Here is a 19,117-nt window from a genome sequence, read left to right on the forward strand (position 1 = left end):
AAAATATTAAATAGAAATATGTTACAGCATATATATATATATATATATAAAACACACACAAACTACCAGTTAAATCAGGGAAAAATAACATCTTGACCAGGGGCGAGACTATGGGTGCTTTAAAGAGGGAACAAAATGTCAAAAACAAAAAGTGGCTTAATAAACAAAAAAGTATTTTTGCTTTGTTTGCTATGTGGATTTTTTTTTAATGTGGACTTTTATATAAAAAAATGTATTTGCAGTGGGATCTACTTTTTGTTTCTTTTTAAAGAATTATCTTCTGCTCACCAAGCCTGCATTTATTGATCCAAAATACAGCAAATCAGTAATATTGTAAAACAGCTTACTATTTGAATATATTTTAAAATGTATTCCTGTGATTTCAAAGCTGAATTTTGAGCAAATGTAATGAATTGGTCGCGTTTCCACACCTAGTAAGCTGCCTATCTAGACAGCATGTGTGGGCGTCATAGGTGCGTTTAAACTTTTAAACCTATTTATGAACATCATTAACGCGTTCAAACATTTGTTCACAAGGTCGGTTAGGGATTTTTTTATTTTTATTTTATTTTTTTGTCTTTGAAATCGTCTGAAAAGCGTTTATGATGCCTCAGAAATGCTTCTTAGGTAGGCAGCGACCGCTAGCGTTTGAACCATAGACTGTATGGTCTGAACACATCCAACGATCATTCTTTGTACTTTGACCCTCCTCTCTTCCACTACTTGCGCTACTAGGAAGGAGGGATCGGAAGTATGTTGTAATGAAAAAAGGGGAGATCTTTACATTAAGAAAGGACCGAAAGGAGGAGGCAGTGACATTTGATGTTATGGCATCTGAAAGGGAATACAGATGGACTGTTTGTGCAGTGATTGTGCTTTCCATAGCTCTGTGTACAGCTCATATGACAGATCGACCTGCCTGTGAGTGTCATTTACCGTAACACCAGTGTTGTATCTATCTAATAGATATTAAATATAAAACACATTTCTTAATGCCGTAGTTCCCTTTTTTTGTTTGCCATACTAGTTATCTCGCCAAGCTAACGTTAACCAGCTAGCACCACTAATAACGTTAGCTGTTTTAGCCTATGCTAACTGTTATTTATATTTAAAATATTTTAGCATCTTATTGTGATTTACCTAGGTGTATAACGTTGTATGTTTATAATCTGAATTATATACACATTTTCTGTGTGTAAGACCTATTCTTTATTTTAGCCTTTTGTATTCTTGCTTTTGAATATCTATAGTATGATGCTCCATTGTAACGTTATACAGCCAGAACAAATACATGTAACGTTAGTGGATTCATGGATTCAAATTTCCCTCGTTTGGCAGATCTGGGCAGTTTTATGATGCTTCTTGTGAGGCAGATTAGTGGAAGCATGTGACTGCAGGAGCTACAGAGTCACTATTGTAAAACTGCAGAAGTAGAGTGCACCAAAGCAGCTGACCATTTTGTTTCATTAGCAAACCTACAGTTAGGTTGAATTGAATTAGAGGCAGCAACTGAAGCCTACAGAGTGGTGAGTAGCCTATATTCGGGAAATGTTTCTATATGTTTTTCAAAGAAAATCTCTGTGGCTTGTCACAAAACCTGGTGAACGACATTTCTAGAGAGCATTTTTTTTTAGCATCAATGGTGTGTTTCACTCAAAAGATGCCTAGTTAGACTGCTTGTGAGTGAGTCGCTTGAGGTACTTCAGTCTTTGATCATATATATATATATATATATATATATATATATATATATATATATATATATATATACATATGTTTGTGTATGTGTTTGTGTATGCCTTATTGTGAGGTTAAATGTATTTATGTTGAAAATTCTTCATAATTGGTGATACTGAAGTGACTTTGCTTTCAGCCTCTCATCCCCACCGAAAAACCTCTGTGCTGAAGATGGATGAGGCCTCCCTTTCAGTTACCAATGAGATTGAGAATGACATGATGTTATATGTGGTTTCTGATCACTGTTACAAGGTATCAAATATACATCTTCTGGGTATACATGCAATATAGCATTGATACTGAATACTGTCATAATGATAATGACATTTAATGTGCATGTGTAATGCTGCTAAAAGGAATATTTCACCCAGAAATGAAAATGTGCTGAAAATGTACTCATCCTGAGGCCAAACAAGATGTTGATGAGTTAGTTTCTTTATCAGAACAGGTTTGGAGAAATTTAGCATTACATCATCCTCTGCAATGAATGGGTGCCGTCAGAACGAGAGTTCAAACAGCTGATAAAGACATCACTGTAATCCATGATTTCAGTCCATCAATTCATATTTAGTGAAATAAAAAGCTGTGTGTTTGTACAAGAAACATTTACATTTATTCATTTAGCAGACGCTTTTATCCAAAGCGACTTACAGATGAGGACAGTGGAAGCAATCAAAAACAACAAAAAGAGCAATGATATATAAGTGCTATAACAAGTTTCAGTTAGGTTAACACAGTACACGTAGCGTGGGATTTTAAATAATAAAAATAAATAAATAAAAATAAAAAAATAACCGATAGAATAAAAAAGAATAGAGCAAGCTAGTGTTAGAGATCTTTTCACATACACACACACACACACACACACACACACACATACAATTGCATAATAAATGAAAAGAAAATAGAATACAAAAAGATTAGAAAGGTAGGTAGATTTTTTAAAGAATAGAATTAGAATAGTGAGTGTTAAAGTTATAGGGTCAAATAAAGATGGAAGAGATGTGTTTTCAGCCAATTCTTGAAGATGGCTAAGGACTCAGCTGCTCGGATTGAGTTGGGGAGGTAATTCCACCAGGAGGGAACATTTAATTTACAAGTCCGTAAAAGTGAATTTGTGCTCCTTTGGGATGGCACAATCAAGCGACGTTAGCTTGCAGAACGCAAGCTTCTAGAGGGCACATAAGTCTAAAGTAACACATTTAGGTAAATGGGTGCAGAGCCAGTGGTAGTTTTGTAGGCAAACGTTAATGCCTTGAATTTTATCCGAGCAGCTATTGGAAGCCAGTGCAAATTGATAAACAGAGGTGTGACGTGTATTCTTTTTGGCTCATTAAAAATTAATCTTGCTGCCGCGTTCTGAATTAATTGTAAAGGTTTGATAGAATTGGCTGGAAGACCTGCCAAGAGGGCATTGCAATAGTTTAGCCTGGACAGAACAAGAGCTTGAACAAGGAGTTGTGCTGCATGTTTCGAAAGAAAGGGCTGGATCTTCTTGATGTTGAATAAAGCAAATCTGCAGGATCGGACAGTTTTAGCAATGTGGTCTGAGAAAGTCAGCTGATCATCAATCATAACTCCAAGGCTTCTAGCTGTTTATGAAGGAGTTATGGTTGATGTGCCTAACTTGATGGTGAAATTGTGATGAAACGATGGGTTTGCTGGAATCACAAGCAGTTCTGTCTTGGCAAGGTTGAGTTGAAGGTGATGGTCCATCATCCAGGAAGAAATGTCTGTTAGACAAGCTGAGATGCGAATAGCTACCGTTGGATCATCAGGATGGAATGAGAGGTAGAGTTGAGTGTCATCAGCATAACAGTGGTATGAAAAGCCATGTTTCTGAATGACAGAACCTAATGATGCCATGTAGACAAAGAAGAGAAGTGGTCCAAGAACTGAGCCCTGAGGCACCCCAGTAGTTAGATGTTGTGACTTGGACACCTCACCTCTCCAAGATACTTTGAAGGACCTATCTGATAGGTAGGACTCAAACCATTGAAGTGTGGTTCCTGAGATGCCTTTTGCCAGTAGGGTTGATAGGAGGATCTGGTGGTTAACCGTGTCAAAAGCAGCGGACAGATCAAGCAGGATAAGTACTGAAGATTTGGATTCTGCTCTTGCCAGTCTTAGAGCTTCAACAACTGAGAGCAAGGCCGTCTCAGTTAAATGCCCACTTCTGAAGCCAGATTGGTTGCTGTCAAGGAGGTTGTTGTTTGTGAGAAATGTAGAGACTTGGTTGAACACAGCTCGTTCAAGTGTATTTGCAATGAAAGGAAGAAGGGAAACTGGTCTGTAGTTCTCTAAAAGAGATGGTTTGAGGTTGGGTTTCTTAAGTAGTAGAGTTATACGTGCCTGTCTAAATGATGAGGGAAAAACACCAGTGTGGAGGGATGTGTTGATGATGTGAGTGAGTGCAGGTACAACTGCAGGAGAAATGGCTTGAAGGAGATGAGATGGAATAGGATCAAGCAGGCAAGTAGTAGGGTGATTAGAAAGGATGAGTTTTGAGACTTCTGCCTCAGAGAGTGAAGAGAAGGATGTAAATGAGTGTATGTTTGCTGGTGATATGAGCTTGACTGATTGTGGTGTGGAAAATTGTGCACTAATGTGTTTAATTTTATTAATGAAAAAGTTGCAAAGTCGTCAGCCATTAGAGATGAAGCAAGAAGTGGAGGAGGAGGACAAAGAAGTGAGGAAAATGTTTTAAAAAGCATGCAAGAGTTAGACGAATTGTTAATTTTGTTATGGTAGTATGTCATTTTAGCAGAGACATCAGCAGAGAATGAAGATAGGAGTGACTGATACACATTAAGGTCAGTAGTATTTTTGGATTTGCACCACACCCTTTCAGCAGCTCTAAGCTTAGAACGGTGTTCGCGTAGAACATCAGATAACCAAGGGGCAGAAGGGGTGTTACGGGCTGGCCTGGAAGATAAGGGACAAACAGTGTCTAAACAAGATGTAAGAGTGGAGCAGAAAGTATCAGTAGCACTGTTAGCATCCAAAGATGCAAACAGTTTAGGGGAAGGAAGTGAAGATGAAACCATTGCAGATAGCCGGGTGGGTGAAAGTGTGCGTAGGTTACGTGGAAAGATGACATGTGGAGGGGTAAGTGATGTGGCAGGGACCATGTTGAGGTTAAGAGTGAGGAGGAAGTGATCCGACATGTGCAGTGGAGTAAACAGAACATGATCAGTAGAGCAGTGTCGTGTATAAATAAGGTCCAGTTGGTTGCCTGATTTGTGAGTAGCAGTAGTTGACACTCGGTTGAGATCAAAAGAGGCAAGCAGAGTGTGGAAATCAGCAAACAGAGGTTTATCTAGATGGATGTTGAAATCTCCAAGCATAACTAGGGGAGTACCATCCTCAGAAAAGGTTGAGAGCAACACATCTAATTCATCCAAAATGTTACCCAGTGGTCCTGGGGGTCGATAGACAACTACAAAATGTATTTTAAAAGGGTAGGTAACAGTAACTGAATGAGATTCAAAGGAGCTGTTGATACCCAAAGATGGTAAAGAATTACATTTCCAATCATTAGAGATGAGCAGACCAGTACCTCCCCCTCTTCCAGTCAAACGGGGGGAGTGGGAAAATGAGAAATTATTGGAGAGTGCTGCAGGTGTAGCAGTGTCCTCTGGTTTGATCCAGGTCTCTGTTAGGGCCATGAGATTAAGCTTTGAATGACTAATAATAGAAGTAATGAAGAAATAAATGATGAAGTAATGAAGTAAGAAACAAATGTATCATTTTCATCTAGCATTTTAACTTTAAGTTTCTGGCAAAAATAGAAGTCCATAATCCATAACAATGCTTCCTCCAGTGAAAAGACCACCCCCTTTGTCCTCTCATCAAAATTCACCAACACACTGTATTTGCTTTTAATATTTTTGCTTGTAAATGATGCTTGGTTTATGTATAATTCTTTTCTGATTCTAATGAAATTTTCACTGTAGAAAGCAAAGGAAATTTTAATTTTAGCTGGATACAACAGTTTGAAGTTAAAACATCTTAATGGTGAAATAGTTTTTACGAAAAAAAAAAAGACATTGTTTAAAAAGACATTAATTATTGGACTGGAGTCATGTGGATTATTGTGATATTTGCGCATTCTGATAGCACCCATTCACTGCAGAGGATCCAGTGGTAAGCAAGTGATTTAGTGCAAAATTTCTCCAAATCTGTTCCGTTAAGACGAAACGTATTGAATGTCCTGAGATAAGTACATTTTCAGCAAATTCTCATTTTTGGATGAACTGTTCCTTAAATGCTGCAGTATTGTTCCTACTGGACCTCTGTATCTCTGTGTTGTCTGTGCATGCATGTGCATTAGTGTTTGCCTCAGCTGTTGGGAGTAATACCTGCAAGTCCAGCTTCTGGGACCCCCACTACGGTGGGGTTTGTTGTAGGCACACAACACGCACTTACACTGCAGCTCAACAGCACCTCTGCAAACTTGGAGCAATGCAAGTGAGTTAGACACTTGTCTAAAATAGACAAAATACATTTAACACAGAACAATGAGAGTTTCAGACCAAAACATGATCAGTGTTTATTTGCTTTGGCCATTATTATCAAGGCATTATTATCAGACAATTTTTATTTTTATTTTTTTTATCCAGTGTTAACTTCCACTTTGGGGAGCAGGGAAACTATTCTCTGTGGGTGAAGAACCTGAATGAGCCATCACGGGTCAACTGCTCGATGATCACTGATTCTGAGCCCATTAACAGCTACCTGCGTGAGTCGAGTTTGCATTTGCACACCGCATTATTTATTTATTTATTTATTATTATTTTTTTTTACCTTTTTTTTTTTTGTATTTAAAATAATTCTTACTAGTGGTCAACCAGTATACTAATCAGGGAAAATTCCAAATGGATTTTTGCATCCTTGAAGGGCATTTTGGTTAGAGGGTGCCATTTGTAGAGATGTTACGAACAAAAGTGAACAACAGAATACCTTCACGAAGGGCTCTTCTGGAAGTCTATTACATGCAATAGTCACTTCAAGGAAGTAATATCTGATTGATTTTAGATTATGAGCTCTTGTGAAACACTGTGAGGCAAAGTTGGGGTTGATTTCAACTACACATACAAATGTAATTAATGTATTGAAATTAACCTAAGCTTGGAAGGTGAGGTTTTTTATTGTTTATTTATTCTTTTTTCCAGCTATTTTGTTTGCTTTTCTGGTATTTGCTCTTCTGGCTGCTTTATCTGCTATCTGGAACACAGTTAAAAGGTACAGACATTTTCAAATATAATTTTCAAAATGTACTGATGGCATTTAAAACATTCCAGAACAGTTAGTTTCGGCTGTTCTTTAAAGAAAGCTTGCAAAATTGAGTTTTTCTATTTTTAAGACTGGATGTGGTGACAAATCTACTTCTTCGCTTGGGGAGACCAGTGGAGACAGAGAGGCTGATAAACTCGGTAAGAGTGCTATTAACTTATTTTATACGTTTTTTTTTTTTTTGCAGTCTTAATATTGTCCATGCATGATTTTCACATCTTCAAAGAAGAAACGCAAATCACAAAATATAAAGTTTCTGTCGTAGTTCAAAAATAGCATTGTGCTTGATTTAGTGTTGGAAAAAAAATGTAATGATCATTCTTTCTTCTTTTCTCACTAATTTACACTCTCTCGCTCTCTTGTCTGCAGGAGCTAGGCTCTCCAAACAGATTGGTAGATGCCTCTATGGAATCGATCATTCCTGCCACTACAGGACGGAGGCTTCGTTCTTTGGATACTTTCCGTGGGTATGGTGCTCTTTCACTAATTGTTTTGGGGCCAATACGCTTGAGATGGGAATTGAACAATTCAGGTGAAAATGAACTTGCATATAAGCTGCTACTTTCACATACTGTGAAGCCGGTTGTCAAATGTCATTTGCATTTTATTTCTCATTATCCTGAAATAGAATGATTAAATTTGAACTTGTTAAAACAAGGTGGCTTGTAACCTCACCTGAGAATTGGAAATTAATTACAGTTATTTTAATGTTTGGTGTTGTATTTCTCTCTGTCTGATTTGTAGCAATTCAACCACATTATTAATAGTGGTTTGGTTTAATTCCAGATCTCTGTTAAGACAGAAATGCCCATCACTCTGTTTTCTCCACAGCCTTGCACTGGTCATTATGGTGTTTGTCAACTACGGAGGTGGACGTTACTGGTTCTTTAGGCATGAAAGTTGGAATGGTAAACTCATTTTTATCTTTATAGTAGCCACTAGCATGTTTTCAAGCATCAGGGCTCGAAGTGACTGTTATTCATAAAAGTGTTCATTAATAATTTTAGTATATGAATACAAAGCTGGCCAACTAAATGTTTTTAGATTTAATTTTTTATGTTTATTCTCACCAAGACTGCATTTATTTTCTCATATATACAGTAATAAGAGTAACATTGTGATGTAGTATTAGTAAAATTACTTTTCTTGTTGAATATATAATTAAAAGTAATCTATTTCTTCTATGGCAAAACTAAATTTCCGGCAGCTTTTACATCAGTCTTCAGTGTCACATGATCCTACAGAAATCATTCTAATATGCTGATCAGTTATCATTACTGATTGGTGCTCAGTAATGATTGTTATTATGATCAATGTTGAAAACAGTTTTTGCTGCTTAATATTGTTGTAAAAACTGATAAAAAAAAATTAAAATAAAAAATAAATAAATCAATTGATCAATTTAATGCATCTTTGCTGAAAAATAAACAAACATTAATTTCAACATTAGTAATAAGAAATGTTTTCTAAGCACCAAATCAGCATATAAGAATGATTTCTGAAGGATCATTTGACACTGAAGACTGGAGTGATAACGGTTGAAAATTCCGCTTTGCTATCGCAGGAATAAATTGCATATTAATATTTATTTAAACAGTTATTTAAAATTGTAAAAAAGCCTTGGTTAGCATGAGAGACTACTTTTAAAAACATTAAAAAGTGTAAATTATTCCAAACTTTTGGCTGACAGTGTATATATTTAGAATATGTCTGAAAATAGCTTGTTATGAATTTAATCGACCGTGATCTGACAGCAGGAAGTGATATCTGATGCGTTCTTCCTCTTGCAGGGCTCACGGTGGCTGATCTCGTGTTTCCTTGGTAAGTCAATCCGATGTCACAGATGACTGATTCCTCACACTGCATGCATATAGACCAGCTTCTTTACACACTGCTCGAGCGGCTTCTTTTTAGGGCAGTATTGTAAAATAGCTTTTGCAAGCCACATCTACAAGCCACATCAGCGCTGGCATAAGGTATATCTGAGCCAAACATGGCCTCTTATCACTGTGGCACTAATAAAGTGGCATATCAGAGTCAGCATAAACTGGTTTCACAGTTGAACTAAACCCAATAACGTTGTCTGCTGTGCAGCTGAAGAAAGCGTCTGCAGCAGTACTACTCAGGTTTACACCTTTGTGAGGTTTTAGCAAGCCTGTATGAAATGACCAACATGAATATTACTCTAAACCATTTTTGACATTTTAAAATACAATATATTCCTGTGATGGCAAGGCTGAGTTTTCAACCTATATTTGAATGCTTGTGAACATTTTTAATTTTTTACACCGTATATAACAAAAGCATATAGCATATACATTTGGATGACATTAGAAGAAAGTGTATTATTATTAACAAACCAAAATGTTTTAATACAAAGGCCTTAACTTTTAAATGTTGCTAAAAGTAAATGTTGCATTGTATCTTAATGCATTATATTAAAATGTATTAAATTAATAGTTAAAAAAAAAAAAATATATATATATATATATATTTTTTTTATAAATTCAGTCATATTTCTTATATATTCTAGGGCTTACAAATGATTAATCATGATTAACCGCATACAAAATAAACGTTTTTGTTTGCATAATATACGTGTGTGTTTTATGTATATTTATTATGTATATATACATACACACTCATACAGTATATATTTTGAAAACATTGTCTATATTAATACTAATATAATTGTATATTATAAATAAATATATTTAATATATAAACAGCATATTTTTCTAAAATATACATGCATGTGTGTGTATTTATATATACATACTAAGTACACGCATAAATTATGTAAACCTTTATATATATAGTTAAAACTAAATGTATTTTTGTTTAAAAAAAAAAATACATGTTCTATGTTCAGTTTTTTCCCCCTTCTTATGATATGGCATGGCCCATAATGACCTTTCATTTAGCAAGTTTTACTCATGAGTGCATATATGCCTCTGTGGTATATATAGACAGGAAACCAGTGGGAAATGGGATCGTAACATGACAAAGACTGCAGACAAATGTGTGTTGCACATGTTGAAGAGATCTTGGTTTTCACACAATTCTGTTTGTGGATGATTCTTAATCTGTGTGTTGGAAATCATGTTAGAATGTAACACTTTCTGAAATGGGTATCCTTTTCTCTCTCTCTCCCATTCTATCTTACTTTGTGTAATTCTTGTCTTCACAGGTTTGTGTTTATTATGGGTACTTCTATTGGTTTGTCCCTGAGCGGTTCATTGCGCAGAGGTGTCAAACGCACTCATCTGCTGAGGAAGATTTTCTGGAGGAGCTTACAACTCTTTCTTATCGGAGTCATCGTCGTCAATCCTAACTACTGCCAAGGACCCTGTGAGTGGTAACACATTTTCCCTGTTTCTTCTTAAAACCGACAAACCCAATCTCTAGCCCAATGCCTGTACAAATTCTACATTAGCTTATAAACGAAATACAGTGTCATGAAACACATCAGTATGAAAGCTGAAAGAAAGTAAGTTTGTCGCTGTTAAATAACCTGCATATAACCATTCCCTATGAAATCTAAATTGGAGGAATTTTTGGCCTATTCCTGTAACTTTACATTGTACAGAACAATGGATCAACAATGCTGATCATTTATTAAATATTTAATATTGACTTGACTGGCTCACACATGCATATTAAATCAAGAATTTTACAAGATTACAGTCTTCCTCCAAAGTAGCAATAGTAAGTAGAAAATCACGGTTTGCTAAAATATAATGTACAAATTTGGCTATATAAATATATTTCTTACCCCAGCTTCCTTTTTCAATAAGCGAATACATCCACAAAGAAACTAAAACTGCACGAACATGGGGTTGTTAATATTATAATATTTTCTAACTCAGCATTTCCATGTCACCTTTTAAATCTTTTTTTAGTAATCTGCTCACAAAAAATAATGTAAAATTTAATGGAATGTGAAGTAGAATACTTTAAAGACAATTTAAAAGTTAACAGTGTTTAAAATTAGTGCTGGCCAATGGGATTAGTTGCATCCAAAATAGTTTTTCTGTACATAATGTATATATGTGTACTGTATATATTTTTTATCTATATATGAATACACACATGCGTAAGAAAAATGTTTTTTTATATATTAAATATATTTATTTATAATATAAATTATATGAATATAATTATGTACATGTAAATATTTTCTAAATATATACTGAATGTGTGTGTCTTTATGAGTACATAATATATACGGTACACATGCATATATTATATAAACAAAAACTAATTTTGGATGTAATCGTTGCCTAGCATTATTAAAAATATAAATGCTGATAATTTATGCATGTTTCCATGTATCTGTACAGTGTCTTGGGATTCTCTGCGTATACCTGGTGTATTGCAGCGTCTGGGCTTCACGTATCTCGCTGTCGCTATCTTGGATCTTATGGTGGCACGGAACAGACTTACCAACTTGTCAAGTGTGAGTCAAGTTATCCTTCTCTGCATGTAACATGACACATAATCATAAACGCACTTTATAGACATACATACTCAGCTCTATGTGCTTTACGGGCTTTTGTCTCGTTAATGAATAACCGAATATTTGATTCATCCATTTGTAAAAAATATACAATGGGGTCCAAATGTCTTGAGACCAATATTATGTAACCTTTTTCTAATTTACTGTACACTGCCCAATGTTTTTTAAAAGAAGTTTCTTATGCTTACCAAGGCTGCATTTATTTGATAAAAAAGATTCAATAATAAATAATAATAATAAACAGAATACTGACATTTATAGATAAGACATTAATTAAAAAAATATTACTATAATTTAAATTAAATTTGAATATATTTGAATTTATTTTAAAATGTTCTTGATTCCTTTGATGGCAAAGCAGAATTTGCAGCAGTCATTATTTCATTAGAAATAATTATTATATGCTGATTTCCTGCTCAAGAAACATTTCATATTATTATTAGCATCAATTTTGTAAGCAGTTTTTACTGCTTAATATTTTTGTGAAAACTGTGATACACTACCGATTAACTAGCAACCTTTTATTCAGCGAGGATGGATTACATCTATCAAAACTGACAGCAAAGTCATTAATAATGTTATAGTGATACAAAATGTGTTTCAAATAAATATTGTTTTTAATTACTATAACTTGAATGATATCTGAAGGATAATTTGACACTGAAGACTGGAGTAATCTTAGTGAAAATTCAACTTTGCCATCACATAAACTGCATTAAAATATATCTAAATTGCAATTTTTTTAAAAAACGTAACAATATTTCACAATATTACAATATTTTTGATAAACTAAATGCAGCTGCAATAAGCATAAGAGACTTGTATAAAAAACAAACAAACAAAAAAAAAAAAAAAACTGGGGTGGGGTATAAGGGACTTAATTACTCCAAACCTTTATACAGCAGTTTAAATGCAATATATACCATTTTAAGTGATAAATGTAAGAATGTAATTGAAAAATGTTCTTGTTATTTTTACTCTTTCACTGTATGTCCCCAAACTGGCATTTACTCCCACTTGTAATTCTTTTTAATTGTAATAATAATATAAATTTCCCATCATCTTGTCCCCAGGAAACATGCTGGTATTCGGTGCATGATGTCTGCCTCTACTGGCCCGCATGGCTGGTTGTGATTGCCTTAGAGACAATATGGTTGTGTTTGACCTTCCTCCTCCCAGTCCCAGACTGCCCAACGTAAGTACAATCCTACTCATGACATGAGTCTATCAATTATTAAGACCAGCCTAAATATCTTTCTCCATACCCCCTGCCTTATTTGCAATCATGAAAGGAACACTGTGCAGAATCTACCCATTTTCTGCCTTGTTAAAATGACAGGAAACCATAAAGATGAGAAGAATAGATGTTACTGCTTTTTTCCTGGTTGATTATAAAGCAGTTTCTTTCATTTGTTCTTATTTAGAATGTTCAACATAATATTATTAGTCAGTTGTAATTGGTTATATTGCTTAGATATGGGATATGTACATGAAAATGAATATGCAAATGAAAGTGTTTTGAATAGCATGACTCCTGTCCATCTAATTGCTATATGTTTCCTCTTGTTGTCTCTCTCCTGCAGTGGTTATTTGGGTCCAGGGGGCATTGGTGACTTTGGCCAGTACCAAAACTGCACCGGTGGAGCTGCAGGTTACATTGATCGCTGGCTGCTGGGAAATAACCATATTTACCAGACGCCTTCATCACGGGTAAACAGAGACCAAAACAATGAGAACTGGTTGTCATTCTGTCAGACACATGTGGTCACTATTTTCTAGCCGCAGCTAATTTTCATCTCTTACTTTGGCACTCACCGATAAACTTCATTGTGTTTTGGGTGCCTATATCTAGGTTGTATACCAGTCTGTGGTGCCCTTTGACCCTGAGGGTGTTTTGGGAAGCATCAACTCTGTATTGATGGCCTTTTTGGGTCTTCAGGTGAGACAGACTTTTGTTTCCTTGTACAGTACTTGTTTCTCATAGCAGCATCAGTGATTCTTCTCCCCCCCTGCTCTTACCGTATCAGTATCAGCAGTGCAGGCACATGCTTCATGCAAACTATTTTTGTTCTGCAGTGCTTACAGGAATCACATCTAATAATTGTCCTGCCCTATTGCATCATTTTTTTGTTTTGTGAGTTTCAGGCAGGGAAAATTCTGCTGCATTACAGAGACCAACACAGGCAAATAATCCCACGATTTCTCATTTGGGGATTCATACTGGTATGTTTGTGTATGTTTTTTTTGTTAATACTTTACATAATAACCTTCATAAAAAATTACAATTATACTACTGTTCAATAATATATATATATATATATATATATATATATATATATATATATATATACATATATAGTTTTATTCAGCAAGACATTTATAATGTTACAAACTATTTCTATTTCAAATAAATGCTGTTCTTTTGAACTTCTGATCTATTGTTCAAAGGGTTCTGTGAAAATGCATTCCGGGTTCCACTACAATATTAAGCAGTACAGCTGTTTTCAACATTGATAATAATAAGGAATGTTTCTTTAGCAGCAAATCAGCATATTAGAAGGATCATGTGAAACTGAAGACTGAAGAAAATGGCTGCTGCAAATTCAGTTTTGTCATCATACATATCAAATCATACATATCAAATACAAAATAAATTGTAATAGTAGTTCACAGCATTACTGTTTTAATAATTATAATATATGCCGAAAGTGAAATAAATTAAGAATGATATTGCCTGTCATTAGTACAATAGAGAATACAACAGGGTAATATCAGGGATATATTTTGAGATAACGAGTTCACTTCTTACACAGCTACTTGCCTAATACATAACTTTATTATGTGAGACGAAAGAGACCCTAGAGAGACCTAAAATCGACATGAAACAATTGGCACAATGGTCAGTTATGCACTTTAGCAGTCAAAAAAATAAAATAAAAAAAGATATTCACCACAGAGAGCCATGATTGACCAAAACAATCAGGTAATTCAGAGTCATGTAATAGTGTTGGTTAAAGTCACTTCTCTTTTACAAAAACTGTATTAACTGGCTGATAATTCAAATATAATTTGTAATTTACTCCGTGAATCATTATTTAAATAAAGCTTTGTTAGAGGTTTAAAATTGTGGGAATCTCATGCTGTCTAACTTTGCATTTAGGGAGTCATCTCAGCTGTATTGACCAAGTGCTCCAGAAATGACGGCTTCATCCCTGTCAACAAAAACTTGTGGTAAACTCAGTCTTGCTTGCATGTATCTGTTGTCTTATTCATTATAATTTGTAAAAGATATATACTATTTTTCATTTGTGGTCAGAAAAATCTTAATTTTATGACAACACTTCCAGAAGCAGGAAGTATAATACCAGATTTGCTTACTGATTAGAAGAGGAATGTATTGTATGCTGTATGATTCATGGCTTCTGTCTCGTGACTTTCAGGTCTTTGTCCTATGTTACGACTCTCAGCTGTTTTGCTTTTGTGGCGCTGGTAGTTTTTTACTATTTGGTGGATGTAAAGAAGTGGTGGTCTGGTGCTCCCTTCTTCTACCCTGGTAAGCTCTTAAGACTTGAGGTTCCACAGCCAGAATTAATGTACCTAAACTCACAACTTGCATTTAAGAGTTGACTCTTATAAGTTAGTAGCTATCATTGTGACAGTAACAAACTTCAGCACTCAAGGGGGCGATAGAGTTACCTTAAAATGCCTGTGCTGTTAAACTGGATTTGTTGTTATTCAGGTAGCGAACTATTATCATGTTGACAGTTTAACCAAAGTGAAAAAAGGAGACGGCATTGAAGGGTTAGTTCACCCAAAAATTAAAATTAGGCTGCGTTTTACTCACCCCCAAGGCATCCTAGGTGTATATGACTTTCTTCTTTTAGACGAATCCAGTTTGAGTTATATTAAAAATTGTCTTTTGATCTTTCAAGCTCTATTATTGCAGTCAGTGGGTGTTGCATTGCTTCAGTCCAAAAGGCGTGAAATAAAAAGCGCCCTTTCATAAAAAAAGTGTCTCACGCTGCTCCGGGGGGTGAACAAAGGCCTCCTGTAGCGAATCGATGCATTTTTGTTAGAAAAATGTCCATATTCAAAATGTAATAATCACTATGTTGCACTCACTGTTGTAAATGGAAGCAGTTCCCGGGGAATTACGTATGAGGTCAGCTTTGCATATGTGCCGCTAAGAAGTGACGCACGCGGAAACTCGGGGGAAAGATCAAAACAAAACTACTGTCACTAATTAGAAGTACAGTCGTGGCCAACAGTTTTGAGAATTACATAAATATTGGAAATTGGAAAAGTTGCTGCTTAAGTTTTTATAATAGCAATTTGCATATACTCCAGAATGTTATGAAGAGTGATCAGATGAATTGCATAGTCCTTCTTTGCCATGAAAATTAACTTAATCCCAAAAAAACCTTTCCACTGCATTTCATTGCTGTCATTAAAGGACCTGCTGAGATCATTTCAGTAATCGTCTTGTTAACTCAGGTGAGAATGTTGACGAGCACAAGGCTGGAGATCATTATGTCAGGCTGATTGGGTTAGAATGGCAGACTTGACATGTTAAAAGGAGGGTGATGCTTGAAATCATTGTTCTTCCATTGTTAACCATGGTGACCTGCAAAGAAACGCGTGCAGCCATCATTGCGTTGCATAAAAATGGCTTCACAGGCAAGGATATTGTGGCTACTAAGATTGCACCTAAATCAACAATTTATAGGATCATCAAGAACTTCAAGGAAAGAGGTTCAATTCTTGTAAAGAAGGCTTCAGGGCATCCAAGAAAGTCCAGCAAGCGCCAGGATCGTCTCCTAAAGAGGATTCAGCTGCGGGATCGGAGTGCCACCAGTGCAGAGCTTGCTCAGGAATGGCAGCAGGCAGGTGTGAGCGCTACCATCAGTCCTGTGTCGTGCCAACAGTAAAGCATCCTGACACCATTCATGTGTGGGGTTGCTTCTCATCCAAGGGAGTGGGCTCACTCACAATTCTGCCCAAAAACACAGCCATGAATAAAGAATGGTACCAAAACACCCTCCAACAGCAACTTCTTCCAACAATCCAACAACAGTTTGGTGAAGAACAATGCATTTTCCAGCACGATGGAGCACCGTGCCATAAGGCAAAAGTGATAACGAAGTGGCTCGGTGACCAGAATGTTGAAATTTTGGGTCCATGGCCTGGAAACTCCCCAGATCTTAATCCCATTGAGAACTTGTGGTCAATCCTCAAGAGGCGGGTGGACAAACAAAAACCCACTAATTCTGACAATCTCCAAGAAGTGATTATGAAAGAATGGGTTGCTATCAGTCAGGATTTGGCCCAGAAGTTGATTGAGAGCATGCCCAGTCGAATTGCAGAGGTCCTGAAATAGAAGGGCCAACACTGCAAATACTGACTCTTTGCAAAAATGTAATGTAATTGTCGATAAAAGCCTTTGAAACGTATGAAGTGCTTGTAATTATATTTAAGTACATCACAGAAACAACTGAAACAAAGATCTAAAAGCAGTTTAGCAGCAAACTTTTTGAAAACTAATATTTATGTAATTTTCAAACCTTTTGGCCACGACTGTACAATACGAAGATTTGTAAAGAATTTCTGAGGATTTCGATTTATAAGCCAAGAGGACACTGGTTTTCCTTTGCTTAAGTAAGGAAACTTTGCTTCTTTTGATCCTGTAAACAAACGCTAGTTTCCACGAGACTCACCGGCGCATGCGCAACACTGACCTCATACATCATCCCCCCGGAACTGCTTCCGTTTTGCAAATGTGAGCACAAGCTAGATTCAAGTGATTATTAAGTTTTGAATATGGATATTTTTCTTACAAAAATGCAATTGATTCACTACAGGAGGCTTTTGTTCCCCCTCATTTTCATTTTTGGATGAACTAACCCTTTAACGTTGTGTGTGCATGATAAATTGTTTTAATTGTGATCATTTAATTGTGATTTCTGTTTATCTCTATTTTTTAGCATAATCGTCTGCAGTCTTTGCTGGATATTTATCCTCAAAATGTTTAATTTGAGATTTGTTTTATGTTGCATTGGTAACAAGCCTCTACAAGCTTTCGTTGTTACGGTTGCCAGATGTAAAGAGTTTACATTCCCCATTCAGAGCTTTTCTTTTAAATTAATGCATTTTCTGTCCTGTGGTTTACTGAAACTCTTTCCAACCTGGCAACCATGCACATACACTTTTGCTACAATACATAAAAAGTGCTGATGGTCTGAACACCAGCAAAAAATGTAAGTTGGATATAGCCACTGATATTTTGCTCAAATTAAAGAGTAATATAGTCAGTTGGTTTTCTTTTATGCAGCTGATTGATGCAGCTAAATCTATGAGCAAATTGTGCAAGTTGACGTTCTCTTGATTTGTGCATTTTCTTGATGTGAAAATGTAATAATTCTGTTAAAAAATACATACATTTTTATTATACTTTTTTAATAAAAACCATTATCATGCAGCCCTAGTTTATGCTAACTAACACTAATCTGCATACTTGTGTTTGTTTGCTTTCAAGTTTTTCCTTCTGTTTGGCAGGTATGAATTCCATTTTGGTGTATGTGGGTCATGAAGTGTTTGAGGAATATTTCCCTTTTCGTTGGAAAATGGCCAATAACCAATCACACACAGAGCACCTGGCACAGAACCTCGTGGCCACCTCCATATGGGTGATCATAGCCTATCTCCTCTACAGGAAGAAGATCTTCTGGAAGATATGAATGTGTATCTCTGTACTCAGATTTTAGGAGCTGGTCTTCATTGTGAAAAAGAGATTATTTGGATATTTTTAGTTGTAGAAAATCAGCAGATCTCGGAACATCTGTGCAGAGACTAAAACTCACACATGATCCAGGAATAGAACTTGGCTATTATCTGTGAAGTGCAGAAAGAAGAAAAAAAGAAGAGCATGTGACTGTGCCAAGATAACTCTGTGGACTCAACAAAGCCCTCAGAATCAATGCTAAAATGCCAAGGCCAGATTCTGCTAAAATTAAATTCAGTCAACTCGTTTGGGTTAATGAATGACATTTTGAAGCTCAATGGTGGATTATGATTGATTATGGAATTTCCTAAATCATGATATGAAAGAATTCTGAAAGTCTCTGGACCAGTTTAAATTTAATGAAGGTATTGATTTATGCAATTATGAAATTAAATCAAATGAGAAGGGGAACAGAACCCCAGACTACCAACAAATAAAAGGTCTTCCATCAAAGTCTACAATATTATCTATAATATCTATAATATTACACAATTTTATGGTTTAAGTTTTAATGTAATGAATGCTAGGATTGGGTTGTTGTACTTTTTTTTTTCAGTGGACTCTCTGTCTTTGATACTGTGGTTTTATTCTTTATATCTTAAGATGAAAGTATTACCGTTAAAAAGATGTATGTTAGTGAGAGAAAAAGTGTATGTTCTACCTTCTCAAAAAATACTTTATGGTTTCTCAGATCAAATGGTGTCCTTGTTTATTACAGTTTACCAATGACTTAATTCTTACCTCTGCCACATGAATTTTATATATATATAAATATAATATGTAATATA

General features: G+C 35.6%; 1 protein-coding gene across 2 annotated transcripts; it reads left to right on the forward strand.

Annotated features, from left to right (window-relative positions):
- The first annotated feature begins 692 nt into the window (after positions 1–692).
- On the forward strand, positions 693–18,750 carry LOC132143506 (heparan-alpha-glucosaminide N-acetyltransferase-like). Of its 2 annotated transcripts, none has more exons than XM_059553773.1 (18): positions 693–921; positions 1,874–1,989; positions 6,071–6,207; positions 6,360–6,478; positions 6,912–6,981; positions 7,103–7,172; positions 7,402–7,499; positions 7,864–7,940; positions 8,823–8,853; positions 10,223–10,383; positions 11,376–11,491; positions 12,625–12,746; positions 13,135–13,261; positions 13,404–13,490; positions 13,697–13,774; positions 14,712–14,782; positions 14,992–15,104; positions 18,104–18,750. In XM_059553773.1, the coding sequence occupies exons 1-18, from the start codon at positions 762–764 to the stop codon at positions 18,283–18,285; spliced, it is 1,935 nt and encodes a 644-aa protein (XP_059409756.1). In that variant the 5' UTR covers positions 693–761; the 3' UTR covers positions 18,286–18,750. The 2 variants fall into 2 exon arrangements, with proteins under 2 accessions (XP_059409756.1, XP_059409757.1); XM_059553774.1 differs by lacking the exon at positions 693–921 and adding an exon at positions 1,357–1,526.
- The last annotated feature ends 367 nt before the right edge of the window (positions 18,751–19,117 follow it).

This window comes from Carassius carassius, chromosome 7 (assembly GCF_963082965.1).
Source record: "Carassius carassius chromosome 7, fCarCar2.1, whole genome shotgun sequence".
NCBI lineage: Eukaryota > Metazoa > Chordata > Actinopteri > Cypriniformes > Cyprinidae > Carassius > Carassius carassius.